This window comes from Cetorhinus maximus, chromosome 16 (genome assembly GCF_964194155.1).
Source record: "Cetorhinus maximus chromosome 16, sCetMax3.hap1.1, whole genome shotgun sequence".
NCBI lineage: Eukaryota > Metazoa > Chordata > Chondrichthyes > Lamniformes > Cetorhinidae > Cetorhinus > Cetorhinus maximus.
The window spans coordinates 75742625-75770171 of NC_135894.1; the positions used below are offsets into that span (position 1 = coordinate 75742625).

The window sequence follows — 27547 nt, forward strand, 5'->3', positions numbered from 1 at the left end:
GTACTTCTTATTATTTAAAAACAAAGATAACCCAAGGGTTGGAATTTGACTCCGTTTTCTCTTAAAATCTCATTCTGTTGCCAATGATTTGGCCTTGGCAAGCACGGTATAGATGCTATGGGTGCAGTTCTTCTACATTCAGTCTCTTTACTCCAACTATTTCCAGACAACTGATGCACACAGACATTTGTAAGCGGCAGTGCAGGAAGTGTTCTCACAGTTGCATGTATGGTTGAGTCTAGGAGTATGCATATTGTTTCCAATCTTAAGGGATTAGCCCTGAGGTTAATTATTTCTCTAGTGGAGAAGGTACAAAACTATAGCCTTAGGACTGATTCCAGTTTACAGATCATTTAAAGAGAGCTATCACAACACTTAAAATGTTTTCCTGGCTAAGTCTCATATTACATCATATTTCTGTTATTTGTTTTGTAGCTCGGACTCCATCTCAGTCTCTGCCTCCTCTGCTCAGCACAGAAATCCCTCCAAAGTTTGATGAAATTACATTTACGCCAGAAATCAAGAACAATTCAGTGACTCCTAAGGTGACCAAAGGTATGCCAAACCACCACCTGTGAGGTCCTTTACTAACTGAAACATTGGTGGCTATTCAGACACTGATATTAGTCAATCATGTTACAGGATGGGGTCACCTTGCAACCAGCTGGAAACATTAATAGAAAAGAAAATTATTTTTTTAAATGGAAACCAATTTAGCTTGTTAAGTGAGATAACTGCAATAATTGCATTATTGGACCTGCAATTTAAAAAGTCATGTCCGTAACTGTTATGACTCCTTAAATTCCCCTGACTGAATGGTGTGTGAATCACTAATATATAAGGTGAGGTGTAAAACTTATTCTTAATTAAGTCAGATGATAGAATTAGGGAAAGGGGCTTTGTTAACTATAGCCAGACAGTGCACGGTGGAGCAATGCAATCCAATACAATTAGATCAAGACCACTGGTTTTTCAAGTTTCACAGATAAATGGGTGAAATTGTGGAATGCTATCTCCAAACACTGGTAAAAATCCAGAAATCTCACTCAATTAAAATCAGCATTTGACTTATTTAATCAAATCAAGGTGCTGTTTACAGGACATATCAGCCCCTTTGCATATGATAAATAAAGCTCCAGGTTTTCTGGTTTGTTGGAACAGAACAGAATTACAAAATTCTTGCCCCGAAAACCAGTGAAAATCCTGGAAGTATATGCGACATTTAACTTATTCGGTCATCATAATACATTGAACCTGAACACACTTTCTCTAATTTTTCTTTTCATCCTTTAAGCTTCCTCTCCTGAAGATGGCAGTCCGTAGCTGGGTGTGATTCCACATGAAATAGTGCTACAGACTGTCCCAGGTAGTAGGTCTTACATATGAGCACTAACAGTGACCGTCGGTGTGCTATTCTTGCCATGAAGGCCATCACAGATGTTGGACCCCTGACCATTTCTAGTCTATTTGTGTCAACTGAGATCAGTTTACTCAATACCATACAAGGATTGAATTTGAGTCCTTCCTTGTCTGAATTAAGTTCTGTGTTACCTAAGGACCTTTACGGTGAATAACACTTGAACTACCAGGGGGGTTTAATTCACAAATACCTCCATGTAGCATTATTAATCCTTCTGACCTGATTGCCAGGCAATCCTGAGTGGAATTCAGTTAGTTACTATTAACCCACTGCTTTGACGGGTTAAGTGTTTAAATCCCTTTTAGTACAAAGGTCAACTGTGACATAGCAGAATGGTAACCAAGGGAATTCAATCAGTTATTAAAAAAAATACCTGTTTTCTTATAGATCTGAGTTGGCAATACAATTACCAAGTTCAGATGTAGAGTTAGCCTTGTTGATAGCATTGGCTGCAGTTTGCTTCAGCCTATGTTTTGCCCAATGGTACAATAGGCCAAAACTTTCCAAAGCATTCTAGTTAACCACCGGGTTAAAGTTTGGGAGACTTAAATTCTCTTTACAGTTTCTCCCAGTTGCATTCTGTCACTATGCCATATAGTCTACTACATTCTTAAAAAAAAAATCAGCTATTTACACGTGCACCCAACTCATTTGGAATGAGTAGTTCACTATCAGTTTGAGGGAGAAGTTCAAGATGATTGAGGTAAACAGGAAGAATTTCCTGGAAGACTTGCACATGTGGAATTAGTGTTACTGGTCATGTTTATAAAAAATGTTCAAAGACCTATTGCCCTATGCTTCAGTGCTCAAGATTACAGGTCTATCCAGCCCAAGAGTATAGATTTGTACAAAGCTATAGAATATCATCAAGTGCCTCTTTGAGTCTGTGTATAATAATATTATTGGTACAAATACAGCATATTATTGAAGGTTCTACTGTAAGTGCACTGTGAAAGTTTGCAACTGTAAACGTTATTGTTCGCCAGAGGCTTTAGAAGTGTTTGCAAATACAAACTGTTCAGTTTCGCATTTCAGATTTACACATAGAAATATGAGATCACTGGCCTAATGGATCCTTTTTTTCAAAGCTAGTCTGTACTTGGCTTTAGCTGAACTGCAGCTGTTTTCAATGGGTTTCAGATGTGGCGTTGGCGGCCGTCCTGGTGCCTGTGTTAGTCATGGTGCTTACTACCCTTATACTGGTCCTTGTATGCGGCTGGCATTGGAGAAACAGGTGAGCAAATGGTCAGCCAAGGAGCAGGGATTGCATAAATAATAAATATTCTTTTGAAAAAATAATGAACAGCTTTGTCTAAACTTTTGAATAGTAAGTCAAGGCTTTTGTTCGATAAGCTGACTTACCGAACTTGAGAAATGCAAAAAGCAAAATTCTGGATAATGTTTTTCATTCATTATCATTTATTGACTTTTGAGTTATGCTGGAGGGTTTGGTGATCACAATTTTTTCTGGATATAGACCCTAGTTACTAAAAGGCTTTATTCTAGTTAACACAAATTGTTTACTGGGGATAATGTGCATGCATTTTCCTCTTTGGTGCAGTAAGTGCATTGTCTGAAGTATTATGTCCCATCCATTCAACTGATAACTGAAAGTATTTCCATTGCAGAAAGAAGCCTGTAGCAGGGCCTTACAACTTGCCCTATTGGGATCGAGCAGGTGAGTGATGCTTATGACCCTTTAGATCTGATGCCTCCATCTAAGTAGGCAGATAGGAAGCGTGGTTCAGCATCTCATCCAACAGACTGATAACACTGCACTAACTTAAGGTAGCTGTTCAAGTCAGCAATGAGGCTTGAATCTACAGTTGTCTGATTGGCAGTGCACAAACTGAGTCAAGTTGACATGGTTACAAAATGATTACATTCCTGTGATTGATTGCAACATTTTCAAATACTGCAGCTGCTGGAAATCTGAAATAAAAACAGAAAATGCTGGAAATACTCACCAGATCTGGCAGCCTTTGTGGAGTGAGAGACAGAGTTAATGTTTCAGGACGTTAATCTTTCATCAAAACTGGAAATGGTTATGGATGTATCCGGTTGTAAGCAAGTACAGCAGCAGGAACGGGGAAGGGTGCAAAGAACAAAAGGGAAGTTCTGTGTTGGGTGGAAGGCAAACTCTTCAAACTATTCCAGAAACTTTGAAGGAAAATCTCATGTCTATAGTTTATTCACATGATTTCCAGCACCACTGTTTTATTAAGATACGAGACAAAGGTCCAGGGACAAGTGCCACAATGCAGGCATCAAACGAATGAGGTATATCAGGAAGTAGTGACCAGGAACCAGATGGCACCAAGCTTCGGTTTTGAAACTATCTGTAAGAGGAGGGAAAGAGTGAGGGATGCACATAATAAGGCTTTTTGTTTTTCGTTTCTTGTAACAATTTCATTTATTATTTTTTGAGTAAGAAGAAGGATTTAGCAGTCGCAATTCTTTATGGTAGCCAACACCTTCATTGTACATATACAAACCTGCTTACTGGGAGTAAAGTGCTTGCATTTTCCTCACTGCTGTAGATTTCCATGGGCAGAACTTTTGGCTGAGCGGGCGACTGTGTGCCTGTCCCGCTCGAGCATAAAATAACACGTGAGGACGTTGGGCGAGCGACCTGACATCACCGCACACTCGCATGATATTTCAGTCAGCGGGCATGTGCATGAGTCAGAGCCGCACCCGCCATCAATTATGAGGCCAGTTAAGGCCATTAAAAAGGCATTTAAGCTAGATTTTACATTGCCCGTGTGATTTCGTGCTCGTCGCACAGACAGGCGAACAGCCGACAATTTGCTAAACCACATCCAAAGGTAGGATGAAAAGGGTCTGCAGCATTGCCAGTGTGAGTGGCGAGGAGTTTTGGAGATAGTTTGCTGCTGGTTGCCTTTTGGTATGAGGCAGCTCCATTTCTGTTTGAGGTTTCATTGTTAACGTTTCCAGGCTTCGTTTCAGGTCTTATCGGTGCCTCCAAGGCCCCCGGTGGATTCAGACCGTGTGGACCATTCCAGGTATCAGACAGCCTTCTGTTACCCTGGTAATGGGGATTCTGGCCCCACTGGTGGCAACTCCTCTGAGGAGGAAGAGAGGGGCAGAAGGGAGAGGAGGCCGGGTGTCCCAATGCAGCTGTCAGGGGAGGGACCTGTGGGAGGAGAAGCGCAGGCGCAAGGGGTGCAGTGCCAGTGGAAGGGGCCACAGAAGACGCCACTATCCTGCTGACAGGGTTTATAGGCAGCGATGTAGCTACCTCAATATGTTTGAGGTGCAATGCCAAAGAAGGCTGCGCCTCTCAAGGGTGATAGTGATTTCCATTTGTCAGATGATTGGGCCTGAGATCAACTCGGACTGTGTGGGTGGACACCCAATGCCAGTGGCTCTGAAGGTCACAGCGGTGCTCAACTTCAATGCCTCCAGTCCTTTCCAGGGGTCAGTGGGGGATCTGTGTGGAGTGCCCCAATCAGCTGTCCACAGTGGCGTCAAGCTGGTGACAGAAGCTCTGCTCAGGCGGCTACTGACCTTTATTCTTTACCGTATGGATGAGGCCAGCCAAGCTGAGCGAGCCAGAGGCTTTGCAGCGATTGCTGGGATCCCCCGCGTCCAGGGTGCAATCGACTGCACATATGTGGCCATCAAGGCACCAGTGGATGAGCCGGGTGCCTTCGTCAACACGAAGGGATTCCACTCCATGAACACACAGATAGATAGTGTGTGACCACAGGATGCAGATTCTGCAAGTCTGTGCAAGGTACCCTGGTAGCTCCCATGACGCTTATATCCTGAGACGCTCCCAGATGCAAAGGCTCTTGAGTGCTCCAGCCCGACTGGATGGATGGCTACTGGCTGATGAGGGCTATCCATTGAAAAGATGGCTTGTGATGCCAAGAAGAGTCAGAGCAGCGTTACAATAGGAGTCATGCCTCCACAAGGGCAGTGGTAGAGAGGACCATGGATCTTCTGAAGATGCGCTTCCGATACCTGGACTGTTCAGGGGGTGCACTACAAACCCCTCAGAGCGTGTATCACTGATAGTGGTTGCATGCTGCGCTCTCCACAGGCTGGCACTGGTAACTTGCAAGGGGGATCCATTGGAGGAAGAGGATCTTGATGCAGCTTCACAGCCCACAGATGATGAATCCAGTAGTAAGTCAGGAGAGTAACACTGTGAGGAGAATGCTGAGGGCATAGAGGCAGACCTTGGTAATCTCCAGGGAGGCAGGGACACCTTGATCCAGCACTTCAGCTAGGCTGCCAAAGATCTGCTTCCACCTCATGCCAGGGCTGCCGCCTCCATCCTGGGTGTCTGAAATGACCCTTTCGTTTGCACGCAGAGTCCATTCAATGCCTGTGCGATTAAAGTATCAAGTTACTCACGTCCAGCATTACATACTGGCATACCCTACAGCAGCAAAATAAAGGTGAAGCCATACTCAGACCTTCTGAACTAAAGCTAATTTAATGTTATTGTCACATTGAATGCATAATGACATTACCATTACTGGTGTTGATGTCTAGACCAGCAGACATCTAAACCAAACATAAATTAGCTGAAAATCAACCGTGAACTGTTCCTCTTGTGTTCATGGTATCTTTAACTTACCTTTCAGAGTGCTACGTCCTGGCGCCCCCCACTTGTGGCACCAGCATTGGAGGCAGCCTGTTTACTCTGGTATCTTGTTGGCCTTGATGACCTTGGCGATCATCTTCTGGCCGGTGGAGCCTGTGCTTGCCCCACCTGGGAGGGAGTGGCCAGTGCCAGGGCTGGCATCTCCCCACTCATTGCAGCCTCACGGTCACTGGCGGAGAGGCGGAGGATCTGCTGCTGGCCTCCGGAGCACCCTGGAGGGAGCCCATAGAGACGACAAACAGCTCGTGTGTCAACATGGGGCCGCTCTGGACCTCCCTGCTCACCACTGATGGACGGGCACCTAGCTGGGGCACTGGGTGCCTCATCCATCTTCCATACTGACACTGACCACCTGAGGTCATTGCCTGTATGAGGGCTTGCAGGTTCAAACGCAACCCCTGGAGCCCCTGATTCTATTCCTGGAGCTGCCTCTCCATGAGAGTCACCACTCTCTCAACAGAGGAAGCAGTGCGCTCAGCCATGAGGGTCAATGCAGTGCTCATGCTCCGCATGGACTCCTCCGCAACAGAGACCATGGCATGCAGACCCTCATGGATCTCCACCAGATCCACCCGCACACCCCACTGGACATCCAGCATCTGCCGCCTAATGGATGACTCCAGAGGCTCATCATCTGCCTTGGACTCAGCATTGTCCTGGTCCCCAGCAGTCCTCTGATTGCCGGCGCCCTTGGCACACTTATGGAACATAAGAAATATGAACAGGAGTAGACCATTCAGCCCTTCAAGCCTGCTCTGCCATTCAATAAGTTCATGGCTGATCACCTTGTGTTTCGATTTCCACATTCCCATCTACCCCCAATATCCTTTGATACCCTTGCCTAACAAGAATCTATCTACCCCCGCCTTAAAAATATTCAGTGACCCCGCCTCCACCACCTTCTGAGGCAGAGAGATCCAAAGTCGCACAACCATCTGAGAGAAAAAATCTCTCCTCATCTCTGTCCTAAAAGGGTGACCCCTAATTTTAAAACAGTGACCCCTAGTTCTGGACTCACCCACAAGAGGAAACATCCTTTCAACTTCCACCTTGTCAAGGCCATCTTCTAAACTCCAGTGGAAACAAGGCCAGTCTGTCCAACCTTTTCTCATAAGACAACCCATTCATTCCAGGTATCAATCTAGTAAACCTCCTCTGAACCACCTTCAGTGCATTTACATCCTTCCTTAAATAAGGAGACCAAAACTGCACATAGCATTCGAGCTGCAGTCTCACCAATGCCCTGTATAACTGAAGCATAACATCCTTACTTTTATGTTCAATCCCCCTCATAATAACGGATAGCATTCCATTAGCCTTCTTAAATTACTTGCTGTACCTGCATACTAACTTTTTGTGGCTCATGTACTAGAACACCTAGATCCCTCTGCATCTCAGAATTATGCGGCCGTTCTCCATTTAAGTAATACTCTTTTTTTGTTCTTCCTGCCAAAGAGAACAACTTCACATTTTTTCATCTTAAACTCCCCTTTGCCAGATCTTTGCCCACTCACTCAAACTATTTATATCCATCTGTAACCTCCTCATGTCCTCTTCACAATATACTTTCCTACCTTATCTTTGTGTCATCTGCAAATTTCGCTACCATGTCTTCGCTCCCCTCATCTACGTCATTGAAGTAGATCATAAAAAGTTGAGGCCCCAGCACAGACCCCTGTGGGACTCCATTTGTCACATCCTGCCAATCCGAAAAAGACTCATTTAAGCATGTTCTCTGCTTTTTGCCAGCCAGCCAATTTTGTAACCATGCTAATGTGTTACCCACTACACCATACTTTTATATTCCGTAATAATCTTTGATGTGGCACCTTATCAAGTGCCTCTGGAAATCCAAGTACAGTATGTCTACAGGCTCCCTTTTATCCACTGCGCATGTTACTCCTTCAAAGAGCTCCAATAAATTGGTTAAACATGATTTTCCTTTCACAAAACCAGGCTGACTCTTCCCCATTGCCGTGAGCTCTTCTAAGTGCCCAGCTATAACCTCCTTAATGATCGATTCTATCAACTTCCCCACGACAGATGTCAAGCTAACTGGCCTTTAGTTTCCTGTTTTCTGGCTCCCTCCCCTCTTGAATAGAGGGGGTTATATTTGCTATTTTCCAATCTGATGGAAACTTTCCAGAATCTAGTGAATTTTGGAAAATTAACACCAGCACATCGACTACCTCATTAGCCACCTCTTTTAAGACCGTAGGACGTAGTCCATTGGGACCCAGAGATTTGTCGGCCTGCAGCTCCATCAATTTACTCAGTACTGTTTCCCTAGTGATTTCAATTTCACCAAGTTCCTTTCTCCCGTTCACCTCCTGATTTGCAGCTATTACTGGAATGTTTTTTGTATCCTCTATAGTGAACACAGAAGCAAAATATTTGTTCATTTCTTCCACCATTTCCCTATTATCTGCTATTAACTCCCCACTGCCACTGTCTAGAGGACCAACGCTCACTTTACTTACTCTTTTCCTTTTTAAATACCTGCAGAAATTCTTGCTATCTGCTTTTACATTTCTAGCTATCTTCCTCTCATACTCTAATTTCTGCCTCTGCCTGCACCTCAGGCAAGTACGAAGTGCCCTCACCAATGTGCACCAACATTTTAGCCGCCGATCTAATGCCCATCGAGTTGCTGATATCTGCGTTGGTCCCTGGGTCAGAGAGCGGGTGTGACACAGGTGCAAATGAAGCCAAGTGGTCCTCTGGCATCAGGGGTCCAGAGACCGAGTGCGTGCTGGCGAATCTAAGGGAGTACAAGGACATGTCATTAGTTAAAGTCATCACACTGTCACTGTGCATGCCAGGCACCCTGGTGAGATAATGGAGATCTGCATCATGGTGCCATCATCTTCCAATAATCAATGGGGATTCCAGGTTTGAGGCTCCCATCAATGAAGAGACTACACTAGAATAGTTGCACAATCCAAAACTCTCACCTCTGTGCACTGCGCTCATTCCTTCGTCTGGTACCCCCGCCTCTCCACGCCCTTTTGCATGTGGAGCATGCGGGGCCTCTGCCTGTACATGACCTCTCTGATTAGTTATGGCTCCTCTTCTCCTGAAAGGGCAGAGGACCATTGATTAGTTCACTCTCTGCCTGCAGTGCCATTGCAGCCTGGCCAACCTCAGCTGAGGAACACCTAGCAGGACACATCTGAGTCATGGCCCTCAAGCCGCAAGGCACTCAATCCAAGCGGCTAGGGCTCACCCCCTTGGTCAGCTCCAGCATCGTTGACAGTTGGCACTCAGACTCTAGCACCACAGGGGGCAGGCCACCTTAATACTCCTGCCCACTGACCCATACCAACACGGTACTCACCCTTCCTGAGCGCAGCAGGACATTGAACCTCTTCCGGCATCGCACCCATGTGCGCCACACCATGTCATGGCTGCTAACCAGTGCTGCAACCTCCTCCCATGCCCTCTTTGTGAGGTGGCCTCCTCCTCCCATCTCTGGGGGCAAGGGTGTCCCTCCTGGCAACCACCTCCTCCAAGAGGACCGTGAAAAACGGGAGGGGCCGAGTGCCCACCTGACCTGCCCTCCTGGCGTCTCCAGCGGCACTCGACTCCATCACGTTAGGTGATGAGAGACAGAAGAGAAGTTCTTCCATGGCAGCCTCCAAGGGACTGCCTGTGCCATTCTTAAACTGGCCGCTGGGTCGCCATTGGACCTGGCGGCCGACAGGCCCCTGCCTCCGCACGGCCCTTCCCAACTAGTGGGGAGTCACGTTTCACACTGGGCAGGCTGTAATTTGTCTACCAGCGTGAAGTCGCAGGCAGCAGCTCGTTTCCCAGGCCTGTCGACTGCCCCCACCCGCCGAACTTAAAACTCTGCACCATAGCTTTACGGTCAAAGGAAACAATGAACTAGAGTTAAAGGCAGTGCAATAAATGTTGATTTCAACAGTCACATGTCAGTGCAGACTCGATGGGCCGAAGGCCCTCTTCTGCACTGTGAGATTGTGATTCTGAGAGTATATAGAGAACGGGTAGGGCGTTTAGGATGGCCGTAGTGAGCATTTTTTCAAAAAGAAGAAAAATTGCAGTGGGAACTTCAGATGAGGGAGATTACCAATCAGTTTAAAGGTTGGGTGTATAACAAAACTTAATGTCCAAGCAGGTGTCACACTAATGCAATACATTTTATAACTTTATGAAGTCAGAAAATTTGAACTTGCCTAACAAAATTGGCTTTAAGTGTAATTAATGTTTGGAGGCGGCCATGATTTTGTTGTTTAGTGAGAGGATATAGGATTAGGTGATTATTGCACAGACCCATGTTGATGATCCTTCACACACAAATGCAGGGCCATACAGGAGCATGTTTTCTGTCAGCAAATGAATCACAAATGGAAAGTCCTGAGTGATCCAGATCCTTTTACGGTTTCAAATGAAAGATGGGCTTTTGTTGGTACTTTTTATTTCAATTTTTAGGACATTCCTGAAATCTGATTGGACAAATGTGTACCATGACACAGGAAACAGTGGTGCAAGCAGATTCAGTAGTAGCTTCCAAAAGGAAGTGGGATAAATACTTGAAGGGAAATACTTGTACAATGCTATGAGGATAAAGCAAGGGAGGGAGACCAATTGGATACATCTTTCAAAGAGCCTGCCCGGGCACAATGAGCCAAATGGCCTCCTTGTATTCTTTTTCATCCTATGGCTGGGATTTTCCGGCCCCATCATGGCGGGACATGCCACGGGAGATTCGGCGGCCCAGCCAAAAGCCCATTGACTTTTGGCGGGACCAGACAATCCCGGCAGTGGGCAGGGCCGGAAAATCCCGCCCTATGATTCCAATAGGCAGCTCTGAAAGAGTAATTTAAATAAAATGATCTATGCATACAAGAGATACTGAGAGAAAAGTGTGAAGTAGCTCTAAGCCAGTATTTCCACATTCACCACAAAAACAGAAAATGCTGGAAAAACTCAGCAGGCCTAACAGCATCTGTGGAGAGAGAAACCTTCTCGGCCTTTTGGCTAAGATCAAGTGTTGCAGGGGCGACACCATGGTCTTACCAAGGCAAGGTCGGGATGGAAGGGCGATAACCAATCGCAATCCAAATCCATACCGTGGGTTACCTATCACTGTCCGAGTCACGGTGAACCACAGCGAAGGAGGATCACCTATGGATCGAGGCTTCTTCACCAGGAGGATCCTGTTGAAGGCGTGCGGCTTCCAAGCTCCGGAGATCTTCACCCTGCATGACTCCCGCAAAGGTGGTTATTTTGACGTGACGTTCAAGCGGGTGGCAGACTGCGTCCGGCTCCTGAGGGTGTTCGAGGAGAAGAGAGACCTGCCGGAGATGAAGATCCTGACGGCGGAGCCGCACTTTTCTCTGCCGTTGCAACGGGAACGTGAGGTGATGGTGCATGTGTACAACCCCTTCGTCCCTGTCGCCGACGTGGTCACCTTCCTCACCAGGTACTTCGATAAGGTGGGGAGCGGCACCGAGATTCGAGACGACTTGGGGATCTGGACAGGCAAACGCCTGTTTAAGGTCACGCTAAAGACCGATGGTAAGGGAGCCATTTTCCACCCTCCCTCCAGTTTTGCTATCGGGGGAAACCGTGGCTACCTGGTCTACGCTGGGCAACCCAAGCATTGTCGCTCATGCGGCAAGGCTGGTCATGTGGCGGCCAACTGCAGCGCCTCCCTCTGCAAGATCTGCAAACAGGAAGGGCACCAGACAAAAGACTGCAAACAGGCCAAGTGCTGCAACCTGTGTGGCGAGGCAGGTCACCTCTACAGGACCTGCCCCAAACGCTGCCGTACTTACGCACAGGCAGCCAAAGCCGACCAGGGGGAAGCAGAAGAAATGTTCCGTGTCACTCCAACCACCAAGGCCCCCAGGGAGCTCAACGGGACAAAGGAGGACACAGAGAGAGACAAGGTGGAGAAAGAGATCGAGGCAACAGAGAGCCAATCAACAGCACTACCCCCTGAACCTCCCAGTCCTCAGGACAGCGAATCAATGGAGGAGGAGGCAGCAGTGGAAAAGCAGCAGGGGGAGTGGCGGACGGTGAAGAACAAGAAAAGTAAGAGGGAGCGAAGAAGAAGCAAAGGCGTTTCCCAGAGAAGCGGCAAGAGGCGTCTCCCATCCGACACGGATGACAAGGGCAGCAGCTCTTCGGATGATGAAGTGCCAGAGCGGCACCGACAGAAGAGGCGGCAAAGCTCCAGGGCGTTGGAGGACGAGACACCCGAGCTCCAGAAAATTGGAGACAACAAGGAGACCAGCGCACCCCAACTTTGCCTGCAACCTGAGGAGGCCAGTGCACCACATCCCCTGGAATCTGGGAGCAGTGAGGCAATCATCGCACCCCAGCTCCAGGAAGCCGGGAACAGCAACACCCCAGAGGGGGTGAGTTTTGGAGAAGCTTCTCCAGCAAAGGTCATCTCAAAACCCGCTCTCTACGTGAACCTCCAGATGCCACCGGAGCAGAACACGGCCAAGGAGATCTACCTCAGCCCATCCAAAGTGAAGGAATTTGAGCTCACTACGGGTATGAAGGAGCAGACTAAAGGTCTGGGACTCTCAGAGACAGTGGGTTTGGTAGGAGAATAAATGCTTTAAAATGGGTTTAAAGATTGTATCCATAAATGTGCGTAGCATTAAATCTACTACGCGATGTGTTGCGACCTTGGACTACCTAGCCAAGGTCAAAGCTGACCTGTTGTTTCTGCAGGAGTGTGCGATACCGCACCTCAGCTCCTACAGGCAATGGTCACGATGGTGGTCCCATGGGCCATCGATCTGGTCGGGCGGAAACGACTCTCGTTCCTCCGGCCTGGGTATTCTGCTGCGGGGAGGCAACTTCACCGTCTCCGAGGTCAAGGAGGTGGTGGGCGGGCGACTCCTCGTAGCAGACGTAATGTACAAGAACGCTCCACTCCGGTTAATTAACGTGTATGGCCCGGCACAAGGGGCTGAGCGGCTGGAGGTTTTTCAGCAGCTCCCACTGCTGCTGGCGACCTCCAGGCCGGTCATTCTGGGCGGGGACTTCAACTGCATCATCGATGCGGCTGGACGATCCGGCAGGGCCGGAAGCAGATTGGACGCTACGTCCAGATCCCTGATGGAAACAGTTAAGGATGCCAAGCTGCACGACGTCTTCAGCAACCCTGCAGACGGAGCGCAGCGTAGATACACCTGGTCGCGGCCAGACGGGTCCATTCGTTCCAGGATAGACTTCCTGTTTGTGTCCCGTGCATTCACAGTCAGATCCACCGAGGTCAAGCCGGTGTTCTTCTCTGACCACTGCCTCCTACTGGCGGACTGCCACTTGGAGAAGGACCTGAGGGTGGGCAGGGGGGCATGGAAGCTAAATGTGCAACTGCTGACCCCAGAGAACATTGAGGAGCTCAAGAGGGATTACAAAGGTTGGAGAACCGTGAAACCCCTCTTTGAGTCCCTGACACACTGGTGGGAAGCGATCAAGGGAAGCATCAAGAGGTTTTTCATCCTCAAAGGCACCCAGAAAGCTAGAAAGGAACAGAGGGAAATGTCCCGACTCCAGAAAAAGATGCAGCACCTGCTCCGGCTGCAGTCGATGGGGGTCGATGTCAAGGAGGAGCTCCAAGAGGTGAAGGGCCAGCAAGCCTCGCACTTTGCCTCGGAGGCCTCCAAGATCATCTTCCGTTCCAGAGTCCGCTCCGTGGAGCAGGATGAGACGTGCTCACGTTTCTTCTTCCAAAAGGTACACAGAGAGCGCTCTGTGATCAGCAGCCTGAAGGAAGAAGACGGCTCAGTAAAGTCATCACGGTCCGACATTCTGAGGATCAGCAAATCCTTTTATGCCGGATTGTATGACGTGAAGCCCACGGACAGCACGGCCTCCCAGTCCTTCCTGTCCTCTATCACGGAGGTCTTAGACCACAGTACGCGGGAGAGCCTGGACAAACCGCTAACTTCTGATGAACTGACTAAGGCCCTCGAGTCCTTCGAGAAGAGTAAAACCCCCGGAAGCGACGGCTTGCCGGCGGAGTTGTATTCGGCTCTGTGGGACTTGATCGGCCCAGACCTGCTAGGAGTATACGAGAGTATGCTCCTGGCCGGTAGTATGTCAGAATCCATGAGGAAGGGCATCATCACCCTCATCTACAAGCACAAGGGGGAAAGGGAGGAAATTAGAAATTGGCGACCCATTTCACTGTTGAATGTGGACTATAAGATTCTGTCCAAGGTCATCGCCAACCGGGTCAAATCCGCTCTGGAATTGGTGATTCACCCTGACCAGACCTGCTCTGTGCCAGGCAGGAAGATCTCTGACAGCCTGGCGCTGCTCAGGGATACGATTGCCTATGTACAGGACAGGGGTGTGGATACCTGCCTCATCAGCTTGGATCAGGAGAAGGCCTTTGACAGAATATCGCACACCTACATGGGGGATGTGCTCTCCAAAATGGGGTTTGGGGAGGGAATTCGAAATTGGATCCAACTGCTCTACACTAACATCAGTAGCGCAGTCTCAATCAACGGGTGGGAAACAGATAGCTTTCCGATTAAATCTGGAGTCAGGCAGGGCTGTCCTCTCTCGCCTGTCCTTTTCGTGTGTTGCATAGAACCCTTTGCCGAGTCCATCAGGAAGGATCCGGGCATAAGAGGAGTGACGATCCCAGGCAGTGGAGGCACTCAGGTAAAAGCCTCCCTGTACATGGACGACGTCGCCGTCTTCTGCTCGGATCCGCTGTCGGTGCGCAGACTGATGCACATCTGCGACCTGTTCGAACTGGCCTCGGGAGCCAAGGTAAATCGTGGGAAGAGCGAGGCCATGTTCTTTGGGAACTGGGCTGACCGATCCTTTGTCCCCTTCACTGTCAGGGCTGACGGCCTGAAGGTGCTGGGGATATGGTTCGGAGGGACCGGGGCATGCGTTAGAAACTGGAAGGAGCGAGTGGCTATGGTGAAAAGGAAACTGGGCATGTGGGAGCGACGCTCCCTCTCCATTGCGGGTAAGAACCTGGTCATCAGGTGTGAGGTACTCTCGCTGTTGCTGTACGTGGCGCAGGTCTGGCCCATTCCAGACTCCTGCGCGATGGCGATCACTCGAGCCATCTTCCGCTTTATCTGGAGGTCGAAAATGGATCGTGTCCGCAGGGACGCGATGTACAAGCCTCTAGATAAAGGGGGAAAAAACGTGCCCAACATCGCCCTCATACTGATGGCCACCTTTGTGTGCGGCTGCATCAAGCGGTGCGTAGACCCTCAGTACGCAAACACCAAGTGTCACTACGTGCTGAGGTTCTACCTGTCCCCGGTGTTGCGAAGGATGGGTCTGGCCACGCTGCCGCGGAACGCTCCAAGTAGTTGGACCGTGCCGTACCACCTGTCCCTGGTGGAAAAATTTATGCAGAAAAACACCTTTGACCACAAGTCCATCAGGCAGTGGTCAGCACGTAACGTCCTAGAGGCCCTGAGGGAAAAGGAGAGGGTGGACCCTGTGGGATGGTTCCCCGAGCAGACTGTCAAAGTCATTTGGCAGAATGCCTCATCGCCAGAACTTTCCAACAAGCACCAAGACGTAGCTTGGCTGGTGGTGAGAAAGGCCCTCCCCGTCAGATCCTTCCTACACGCCAGGAGGCTCACCCCCTCTGCACGTTGCCCTCGAGGTGGCTGTGGTGGGGAAGAGACCGTTGTTCACCTCCTTGTGGATTGTGCCTTTGCAAAGAAAGTCTGGAGAGAGATGCAGTGGTTGCTGTCGAGGTTCATCCCGAGCAGTTCTGTGACACAGGACTCTGTGCTCTACGGGCTGTTCCCAGGGACACACACCGAGACAAACATCAACTGCAGCTGGAGGATCATCAACTCGGTGAAAGAGGCGCTTTGGTCTGCCCGAAACTTGTTGGTCTTCCAGCACAAAGAGTTGTCCCCGACCGATTGTTGCGGACTGGCACAATCCAAAGTCCAGGACTACGTGCTGAGGGACGCACTAAAGCTTGGGGCAGCTGCCGCAAAGGCGCAATGGGGAAGGGTCGCGGTCTAAGACCTTTCTACCACAGCGCACCGAGAGACTGGGAACTGTTTAGAGCCCCTCGGGCTGTACAGATCAAAATGAAAGGCTGTAAATGATTGTAATATTGTTTGTACTGATGCACCTGGTGATACATTTTGTAAAAGTTTAACCTGGATTGTACCCTTGTAATGTTGTTTTTGAAATGGTTTAGAATGTGATTGAAGATATTTTATGAATAAAGTATATTTTTACAAAAAAAAAAAAAAAAATCTGTATCGGTGAAAGAGGCGCTTTGGTCTGCCCGAAACTTGTTGGTCTTCCAGCACAAAGAGTTGTCCCCGACCGATTGTTGCGGACTGGCACAATCCAAAGTCCAGGACTACGTGCTGAGGGACGCACTAAAGCTTGGGGCAGCTGCCGCAAAGGCGCAATGGGGAAGGGTCGCTGTCTAAGACCTTTCTACCACAGCGCACCAAGAGACTGGGAACTGTTTAGAGCCCCTCGGGCTGTACAGATCAAAATGAAAGGCTGTAAATGATTGTAATATTGTTTGTACTGATGCACCTGGTGATACATTTTGTAAAGTTTAACCTGGATTGTACCCTTGTAATGTTGTTTTTGAAATGGTTTTGAATGTGATTGAAGATATTTTATGAATAAAGTATATTTTTACCAAAAAAAAAAATCTGTGGAGAGAGAAACAGAGTTAACGTTTCGAGTCTGTACTTCTCTCGTGCTTCTGTCTCCACAGATGCTGTTAGACCTGCTGAGTCTTTCCAGCAGTTTCTGTTTTTGTTTCAGATTTCCAGCATCCGCAGTATTTTGCTTTTTTCAACATTCATTGGTTTGGAGAAGGAAATTATCATGTAATTAGGTGCGTTTGACTCAGAGCTGATGCATCTGCACCAAGATTTCTGCTTTATACTAAGTGGGACTTTCTTTGATAACTTTTGAAGTAGCAGTGCTGCTACTTCAAAGAATATAGATAGCCTGTTTAGCTCTTCTGCCCAGCAGTACTGTATGTGACTATTTAACTAACTGGGAATTATGGTGCAGGCTGGTGGAAGGGAATGAAGCAGTTTCTGCCTGCGAAAAACACTGAGCCTGATGACACTTCTGTGCGCTACAGCAGCAGTGAGATGAGCCGCCTGAGAGCCCGAAATGCCAGCACAGTGATCCAGACAGAACCTTCAGGTATTCGAGAACAATCAATGTAGAGACTGAACAATCGGTTATAAAGGCAATGCCATGAAACCACTCGCTGTAACACAGGATCATTAGTGTCTTGTTGTGGTCACAGCTGCAGAATGAATTGCTACCTAGATAAATGGCTGCAAAGTTACAAACTGCCTTTACTTTTCCACAAGAAACGCTATTGCTGGAGTATCTGGAAAATATAAACTCTTTCTGAGGCCAGGATGTGCTGGCTCATTAGGTTGATATTCTGGTTATTGGAAATGTTGCCTTTTGCCTGTTCTAATTATTGATTATGTTTTCACGTGTGTTTTCTTTTGCTTAAGCTATCCCCTTCGATATTTTTCTCTTCCCTGGGAGTTGCTGCCTCAAGGTCCACAAAGACCTACAAATAGGGGAGGCAGTAGCATAGTGGTATTGTCACTGGACTGGTATTCCGGAGAACCAGGGTAATGCTCTGGGGACCCGGGTTTGAATCCAATCATGGCAGATGGTGAAATTTAAATTTAATAAAAATTAATGGAATTAAAAGTCTGATGATGACCACAAAACCATTGGTGATTGTTGTAAAAGCCCAACTAGTTCACTAAGGAAATCTGCTGTCCTTACCTGGTCTGGTCTACATGTGACTCCAGACCCACAGCAATGCGGTTGACTCTTAAATGCCCTTTGAACAAGGGCAATTGGGGATGGGCAATAAATGCTGGCCTAGCCAGCGATGCCCGCATCCCAGGAACGAGTTTACAAAAGGCAGATATGCCTATTAAACAACAGTCCGTTAATTTGTGGGGTGGTCTAATAGCAAAGCTGACCCATCTTCATCTGACACTTGCATTCTACAATTATGGGTCACTGAATGGTGATAAGAGTCTGGAATGCGGGCTGAATTTTCCACCTGTCTAAAAGCCTCATTAACCTCATTCTGTACAGAGCAGCGTGTTTCATTTTGCTGATCACCCATTCAGGTGCTTCCATTTCAATTAAAAAAAAATGACTGCTTGAGCTATTTTATTGTTTAAACAAGATTGAAGTTCAAATAAATATGTATTAAATATTGGTGACAGAGCTTATTCAAGATTAAATATAGTTCGTGGTAAAAGACTCAGATTCTGCCCAAAATATTATGTAACATAAGCTGGAGATTGGATACTGGCAAGCGACTTATGGCATAGGGGAGAGCACAAGGTCAGTTCTCATTAACAGCAAGTTTACACCATAAAAGTATTTGTTTCAACTTGTCCTCCTTCCAGGCCCCAGTAAGTTGACTCTGCTACAAAGTTCATGACTGTGTCCTAGAGCTTTTATTTATTTTCTCCCGAAGGTAATTACTCTTAATACGATAGCATTGACCTTATTCAAATAGTAGGAATGATCTGCCTAAGGGCAGGTCCTCTGCTGATTTGTCCACACTTTGCGGTTCTGTGCTTTCCTCTTCATTTGCTCAAAGAAGCCTCCCATTTTCAATTTTAGTGAGCATTATGACTAGGGAAAAGAATACATGAGGTGGTTTCCTGGTGCCTTCATCATGTGTGCTTAAAGGAAACACAAGTCCTGTTCCTGAAGGATCCTCCATCTGTGAGCAGTTGTTGCCCCTCAAGTTTCTACCTCCTCCACCAACACCACTGAAAATTCGATTATTCTGCCATTGGCCATAGCTCGTAACCCAGCGCATTGCACCCTTACCTGGGGCAGTTTGCAAAAGGACCGGGAAGACCACTCCCACCGAAGTCTCAAATGACCCTGCCTGCCTACTTATTCAAGTATCCTTTCTATAAGTATGAGCTCACGCAGTTTAATATTTTTTGTCACCCTCTGGTAATTAACTGGTTTTTGGACTACCCTTCAGGGGCTGGTTACTTTGTTCCATGATTCCTTAGCTTATGCACGTTTAATAACACGATACTGCTGAGTACTTGTCCTTCAACTTGAACCCTGCACGTGGGTATGGAGCTACAATTGAGGTGAGGACACTGCAGGCATTGTGTCTCAGATTCAGCAGAGCTAGGAGGCATGCTCCTCTCTTGCTCTCTCAGCTTCAAAGTGAGGTAGATAACAGCAATCTGGAGAAGAGTGGGGAGAAAGAACTTTGATAACACTCCAGTTAAAACAGAGATTTATTTAAAAATGAACTTGATGGTTCTTTCACCCTGTTGTCCATGTTTGCTAGTTTGGTATAGCAGTATCACAAAATATGTCATGGAGGCGATCATGAATAATATCCACAGATCATAAAACTATTATTACATGGACAAAAGTGCAGAAAAATAAAATAATGCTGCTCCATCATTCAGAGGAATAATGATATGTTGTGTTTACAGAATATGCCCAGCCGCTTGTGGCAGGAGTAGCAGGGACGCTACGACAGGGGTCCACTTTCAAACCAGAGGAAGACTCTGAAGCAGGATACAGTGACCCAGATGGGAATGCTCACTACGATGCTCCTGTGTCAGAGATTTACCATGCATATGCAGAACCTTTGCCAGTTTCAAGCCCTGAATATGCCACTCCAATCATAATGGAAATTTCCAGTCACCCAACAGGAACCTTGGGATCTGCGGCAGCCTCCACCTTTAAATCAGCGGGGAGCACAGGGCCTTCAGTGACGGGTAGTCTAAGCACATTGTTACCCAGAACTGAGGGTACCTCTGCTGGACAGGTAGGCTATGATACACCAAAAGGAACAGTGGTCCCAATGCCTGCAGAGGAACTAGGATATCAGGTACCAATCAGTGTACCACAGATAGCAGCAACATCAGATGCTGAGTGAACTTCCGAAAGGAGACAAAATACAGAGGGTATTTTGGTGGGAAGAAGAGAGAATGAGTTTAAAAGAACATTGCTGCAGCGAAAGAAATGATTGTACAAAGCTAATGGGTAGGCATGTTACCATGGTGACTGCTAAGAAACTGTTGCCTGTTACCTGTAATGGATGGAATATGGAGTCTTCTTGAATGTTGCCGTTCAACTGCATGTGCCTGGATTGTAGAGGTTGATTCATACTGGTTTGGTATTCAGAATTGTCTGGTACCAAAGGGTTAGATAATGCTCCACGTTAAAGATGGTAAGATTGTTGATTCTGGTCAGTCCATTCTGGTTCGGTTCAGCTTATTTTATGCTGTTAACTATCAAAACGTCATCTACTGAAATCTGAATTAAGGAAACAACCTCACATAATTGTTTAAGATAGGCGGATGTTAATTTGAGAGGCAGAAGCCAATACTTACTGTCAGTCTGAGCTTGGTTACGTGTGGGAGAGTTGTGGAAATGGCCTGGAGAGGAAATTTTCCTCCCATAATACTGCAACTTATCTTAACAGCATTGAGAGCCAGGTTAAATAGCTTGTCATGTAGGCCCTAAAATTCTTCAGAGGTCTCCCACTGTAATTCAGAGTAACAGTGCAAACAGGTGGCAACGGCAATATACACTGTTTCTCCTGAGCTCTGTCTCTCTTCAAAAGAAGTTATCAGCGGAATCTTGATTTAATATGAGGGTCTTTATTTTAAAAAGGAGCAAATTAGAATTAGTCTTCATATCACACCTTTTGATAGTGTTCTATTTATTCTACAAGTTAGATTTTATCCTTCCACTGGAACATGATACAGCCTATTGATCATTGTTAGTTATTAGTATGTTTTCACTCTAACTACTTCTTGGGACCCTTGCACAATGAGTACAAACCTCTCCTCAGAGAGGTGTTTCCATCTGCGGAGGCTTTTTTCTACTGCAGGCTGAGCAGCACATCTGCCTAAACAATTTCTGATTTATTTTCCAATACCCTCACTCTCCTAAATGAAACGGATGCCATAAGGGGGATATTTTACAGTTGGGTTGATGGAACTACAACTTGCACATGTATTTTGATGCATTTTATCTACAGTCATGTTTCTGGCATTGGAAACCAGATCTTATTGCTAATTTGATTGTCACTACCGTGCCTTGAGAGAGGAGTGACACTGTCACTGAGGACAGGAAGTTCCTGTTGCAAGTTTTTGCTGTGATAAATGGAAACCCTCGTCCAAGTGACCCGTAATTAATAGGCTTTATATAAGACAAAAAAGTAAAGGTTGCAGCATAATGGTTTGGGGTGACTTCTCCTTATACAACAGATGCAAAATACATTTACTGTTACAGGGACTCCCCCCAATCCACACCACTCCTTCACACATTGCTAAGAGTCTAGTGTATCCAGGGCTGAACGCCAAGTACTGACCAGAATTATTCATGATCTTTAGGCTGAAAAAAGTTAGGTGAGCTGTCAAGAGATTCAGCTCCTGGCACAGAGTTTTGCTGAACAGAAGCACAGATCGGAGGCCAGCATGCCCAATTTTCCCAGTTGTACTCCCGCCAAGCCAGACTCCATCTCGAAAGCAGAGTTGCTTTTAAAAAGAAATCTTTTGTTTTCCTTTGAAGCATTTTATTTATCTTTTTCTCTCCATCTCGGCCCCCTTCCTCTCTCCCTTCCCCATTGCTCCTATTGACAAAGTGTCCTTTATAATGACAGTAAATGGTCATTTGAACATTAGATTTATCAGTTTCTGATAGAAATTAGAACTAACGAGAAACGCAGTCAGATCCAAAAAGACACTGAGCTGACCTGTATATTTTATTCATATTGAATTTGATATAAAATGTTTGCCTAAGCACAGTGGGAAAGAAACCTGAAAAAACAAGTTTATTTTGCACTCCTGCCATTTGCAATTTCCATTTTGTTAGAAAAATGAATGTAAGAAATTTCCATTTAGTATTTCTGTCCCTTTGTTCTTCTTTGAGCAAAGTGCTCTTGTGTCAGATTGCACCATAAATAATGGATGTTTATTCCAGCCCAGAATGGCATTTGCCATTAAAACCCCTGGTATGAGTCATTCTCTACAAGAATGTACTTTTTTGTTGCCTTACCTCGGCATGTACTGTAGTCCGTTTATTGTTTGTATATTTTGGTAGAATTTAGAATGTATGCATAGAATGGAAGAGATTTTTTTTTTTTGATGATCTGTTGACATATGATTGAAATATTTGTACATAGAATACCAGGTAAAAGTAACTGGTTGGCAGAAAATTAATGGAACCCTCAAACCTCAGTGGTGTTGTTTACCTGGTTGAATCCAAACTTGTTCTCATCTCACTCTGTTTCTAACAGCTCAAAATGGTCAATTCGTTCCCCGCTGCTAAACTGTTGTTAAATCTGTTGGTTGCACGTTTCATGGATTTAAGTGTTCAGGCCATTTATTTTAAAACAGAAATCAAGGATCATTTTGAATGTTCTTAATATCTGAATTTCATTGAAATTTGACCTTTTTAAGATTCCATCAAATTTTATTAATGCTCACAATACATAGTTGTTACCTGTGAGATAAGATAGGTTATAAATATTGAAGCTCATGCCAACCTGACAAGTACAGTAACTCCAGTTCCGATGAAAGGCCATTGACCTGACATATTAGCTCTGCTTCTCACTCCACAGAAACTGCCTGACCAGCTGAATATTTCCAGCATTTTTCATTTTTATACCACTAAAATCAAAATTGATACTAGGAAAATTCAGGAGACGGTTACTTGCCATCGGAGAGGTGCAGTGTTTGCCCCTTATTCATTTCATCCTAAGCTTATCCCCATGTGGCTATGGATGAGTTTGAAGGTTATTCTCAGTCCCATGTAACCAAAATGTGACACATTTCCTCAGGCCTCAGGTTGCTGAAGGTGAAGCCTGATCATTATTTATTTTTTCACTAATGGAAATGTTTTTCGACCCAAAATAGTGTCTCATCATTTCCTGATGAATAGGAAGTTCCACTCTGAACAATTATTTTACTTTCTTTAATTAACATTTTTTGCAGTTGATCTTGGAAAAAGATTGTAGCTTCATGCCATGCAAAGATTGATTTTTTTTTTGTTGCTGATTGACGTATAGGTAGCTAGAATGTGAGAATCATATTTGAAAAAGGCAAGCTGAAGACATCATATTAAGCTTCTGAAATGGCACCCATCATTTCTTACACCACTAGTTCTATCGACAAAATAAGGATAAACTCGTCATATAGGTTCATACTGTATGTGTGTTGAGGCACTAAATGTGCAATTTAGCATACTAAATTGAAATTTTACAAGTCAGAAAAATGAAAGCAAATATATAAGTAACAGATTTCCATTATTTTCCACAAAATTAATTGGATTGAGAGGCCCACTTTAGTTCTATTGCACTGGTAATGCAGGGATGAAATGTGGCCTGCAGGTGGTGCTGTTAAGACTCGTGGCTGAATTCACCACTATCCTCTATTATATGCCTTAAAAATCTCCCAACAATAGTTATGGTAAACCTTTATAAACCACTGATTAAAAATCACTGGTTAGGACCTCAACTACAGTATTGTGCCCAATTCCGGGGCCACATTTTTACCAAATTGGTGCCAGGCATATGGGGAATTCAGTTATGTGGAGGAAAGGTGGTTAAGGGGAATTTTAATAAGTTCAAAATTATGGGGTTTTGAGAAGGTACATAGGGAAAAACTGTTAACCACTAGCAGGCAGGTTGAAAACCAGCAGACACAGATTCGACAAAAATATTCCAGGGGGAGAAGTTTTTTTTTTACTCAGCAATTTGTTATGACTTGGAACACACTGCCTGAAAGAGGGGTGAAAGCAGTTTTAATAGTAACTTTCAAAGGGAATTGGATATGTACTTGAAAAGGAAATATTTATAGGACTGTGGGAAAAGAGTGGGAATAATTTATGGTTATTTGAGAGAGCTGGCACAGGCAGAATGGGCCAAATGGAGTCCTTCTGTGTTATATTATTCTATGTCTGCTTAGGTTTTCCTAGCCTTGTATGAGTCATTTGGGGTCTAGAATGCTGGAAATGAATGATAAAGTTATAACTTTATGCCCATCAAAAGAAATATTTTCCAGCTATCCTGTGGTTATTCAATGTCAAACTCAATATATGATTCCAGAGTTTCCAGCTTGCCCTTGCATGTAAACCTGTCTTTAATATTGACACTGTACTCACTCAACAAATGCACTAGCATCTCCATATTTGCTAAACATTTGCCTTAATCTAACTTGATGATTATAACGTTTAGACCAACCTTGGGGATGGTGATCAACAACTAGAGCAGGTTGCCAAGAATAATAGTTGAAGATAGGACATTGGACTGAATCAGTAACATCCAGACACGATAATGGATTAGTTTGATATTCTGAAACGATGTCAAATGGGGTGAATGCCCTTTTTAACCTAAGTCTCTCATGTCAAATTAAGGAGATGAAGTGGAGTAACCAGGAAGTGGATCTAAGTTAAAAGATGTGATTCCCTTCTCTGACCCTTCATTTTAGCCACATTCACACATTAAACATCAACTCCTCTGTCTTTAATTTTCATTCTCCCTGCAGCTTGTAACCTTTGTGCATACAGGCTCTACAGTGCCACCGGCTGGATCATGATGTTTTGCAACATTCATTAACTGAGATTTGAAGAATATATGCCATAAAAATTCAAAAGCGTAAGATACAATATTGAAAAAGAAAATCCGGTTTAAAGTGAGAATTGTTAAAGTGGCCCTGAGTTTGGAGTTGATGGTGTTGTAAATTCACAATCAGATGGGGTTGGGATCATGGCTTCAATTCAGAAGTTTCTTTGGTAATGATGAATATGTCTTGAGGCCTTTTATCACCTTGATAATGCTTCCACACTAAGGCTTAGAAGTAAATGGGGAAATGGAATTTCCTTTAAAACGTGTCCAGTTTACATGTTTTAAATTCCCAGACAGCCCACTCAGGGGAAAAAGAAACAGATTGTCCAATCCAAAACCACGTGTGGCAACCAGAATTGAGATAGCTGTTTGATCTGGTCTGGTCTCACCTCAAACAGTCCATTCAAGCACAGAGGACTAGTTTGGAAACAATGTGAAAAGCAGCAAGTCTGAAAGAAAACTGGTGGCTCACAGCTTGCTGGATAAATTCACCCAATGGGACTGAGGGTATAGTAAAGAAGAATTATATGCGTGCAGCCTATGTTTGTTATAAGGTACGTATTCCTGAAGAATTTGAGTTCCTAAAATGTCACAGAAGGTTAGAACTACTGTTACTACAAGAGAAGTTTCTTTGCTCTACAATGTTTTATGAATCTTGCTGTAAGGAGTGATAGGTCTCTCAAAATTGATTTATTTCTGTGAAATAATAGTTTAAAATAGTATTTGCTCCACAATATTACACTGCAAAGTGCATTCTTTCATTAGCGTGATTGCCAGCACAACAAAATGTTTTATTTTAAAAAAAGAAGTACTTTTTGAATCTGTTCATGGGAGAAGGTGTGTTAACTAGCAGTTATTTCACAAAAATAACTTCTTCCCTTCCTCTAGTTCCCCCGTCACAGGATTTAATCTGCCTACAGTATTTGAAGACAACAGTGTAACTCATCCCATCTCAATATATTCCTTAGAGAGTCAGTTTGCAACATATTGTGTTTTTTCTATCATTACCATCGTTTTAAAGCCAGCTTTATGTGTGGATTTTAGTTTAATCATTTAGAGTTGCAACAACCTAAAAAATGGCCGAAGCTGAGCTTATCTTAACCTGTCAGTGTATGCCACACAAAATATGAATGAAACTGGGAGTTTAGCTCAGAGACAACATAACCCTAAACCTGTGCGTAAAAAGAGGCCCAGTGTAAGGGATCAATGGTCTTAAACCAATGATTAATACGAATGAACAAATCGTGCAACTTACGCGTCCCATGCACAGTCACCTGTCACTCTATGTCGACTATTTTGCAAGATGCACCTTGAGTTATTTTTGTGATAATCACTGTGTTCATGCTGAAACTGCGAAAGCTGCTTCCTGATAGGAGATTGTGTGGATTTCACAGTTTCAGCCCTGTCGTCACATCAGTGTGTTTGGTAAAGACGGTCTTTTTTAGTTTACTGTTACAATACAAAATTTGCATCAAGTTTTCCACATTAACTTTGTACGTGTGTCAGCAAAACTGCTTTATTTGAAATTATTGCCGACAGTTCTACACAATGTAGAAGCCACTAAGTTTGCTCATTTTTACTTGTAGTACTTTTAAAATAATTTTAGTGCGAGTACTGTACTGTCGCAGTTAAAAGAACTGTCGATTCAAGTGAAGTTCTATCTATAATAAAATAACACTGAAACAACAACTATTACTTTGTGATGGTGGTCTTCATTGCTTCACACTAGTCAAATAGCAAAAGTCAAATAAAAACAAAAGCTCAGCAGGTCTGGCAGCATCTGTGGAGAGAGAAGCCGAGTTAATGTTTCGAGTCCAATATGACTCTTGTTCGGAACTTGATTTCTGTAGAAGAGTCATATTAGACTTGAAATGTTAACTCTGTATCTCTCTCCACAGATGCTGCCAGACTGCTGAGTTTTTCCAGCACTTTGTTTTTATTTCAGATCTCCAGCATCCGCAGTATTTTGCATTTATTTTGATAAAAGTCAAACACCTGTTTGCCTGTTGGTCTTCAATAAGAACGCAAAAACTCTGAGGGCTCAATTGCTGAATACGTTGTGGCATATATAACTGAGCCACAGAGAACAGGTAGGAGGTAAGGTCAATCCCAAGTCTGAGCTAAGTTAACTAATTTTCACGGCAACAATAGAGGTACTGCAGGTGAACTCAGTGCCCCTGGGCGAAGGAGGAGAAAAGGGGTTTAGGGTTTCTATCTGTTCCTTTCACACCTGAAACAATGACCAGAGCGGCTGTGCTGACAGTGGATAGGCTATTAGTTTCCAAGTCCCAGGGAGATGTCGGGTTTTGTAAACAGTTATACTTTAAACTATCTATTTACTTCCAAGATGGAACGGAGTTGGGGATCGGGGGGTGGTCTTGTGGATAGCTAATTTTAGCATTTCTATCTGGGTACAAGGTCCATGTGACTCACATTGCCATAATTTAGATGTCTTTCTCTCTCTAACTGTACTTAGCAACCCTTTTGATTCCTGAACTTCTACCCTTGATCTAACCCAATCATTTGCTTTTCTGTGCATCCAGCTGATTTTGAGCATCCTCTGCCATACTGACACCAAGCACCAGCTCAGCAGGTTTCCCTGTGTGGGCTGGTGGTGATCAGTGGGTGGTCCCTTAACTAGTCTCTGGACCCATTGGAAGGCCCAATGTGCTACTCCCCCCACCCAGGGCCACTCAAATCCAACCCCCGTCCACCTTTCCCCACCGCCCAAACACTTAGAAAGTTCCAGTCCATCGCTGAATACCTCCTCAAACACCGAGTGCAGTACTGGCAGTGGCCACGGAGGCGCTGCCAGTACTTGAGAGCTCCTGGTCTCTGATTGGCCGACTGC

The 27547-nt window shown here is 45.2% G+C and overlaps 1 protein-coding gene across 1 annotated transcript in view; it reads left to right on the forward strand.

The window, feature by feature from the left end:
* The window catches only part of dcbld2 (discoidin, CUB and LCCL domain containing 2), a 131576-nt gene extending 105188 nt beyond the window's left edge, over positions 1-26388 (forward strand). Inside the window, exons 11-15 of the mRNA XM_078560110.1 lie at positions 436-555; positions 2561-2654; positions 3049-3098; positions 17094-17231; positions 19550-26388. Coding sequence (XP_078416236.1) covers positions 436-555; positions 2561-2654; positions 3049-3098; positions 17094-17231; positions 19550-19998 — 851 coding nt within the window. The 3' untranslated portion in view covers positions 19999-26388. The remainder of the gene's footprint in view (positions 1-435; positions 556-2560; positions 2655-3048; positions 3099-17093; positions 17232-19549) is intronic.
* The last annotated feature ends 1159 nt before the right edge of the window (positions 26389-27547 follow it).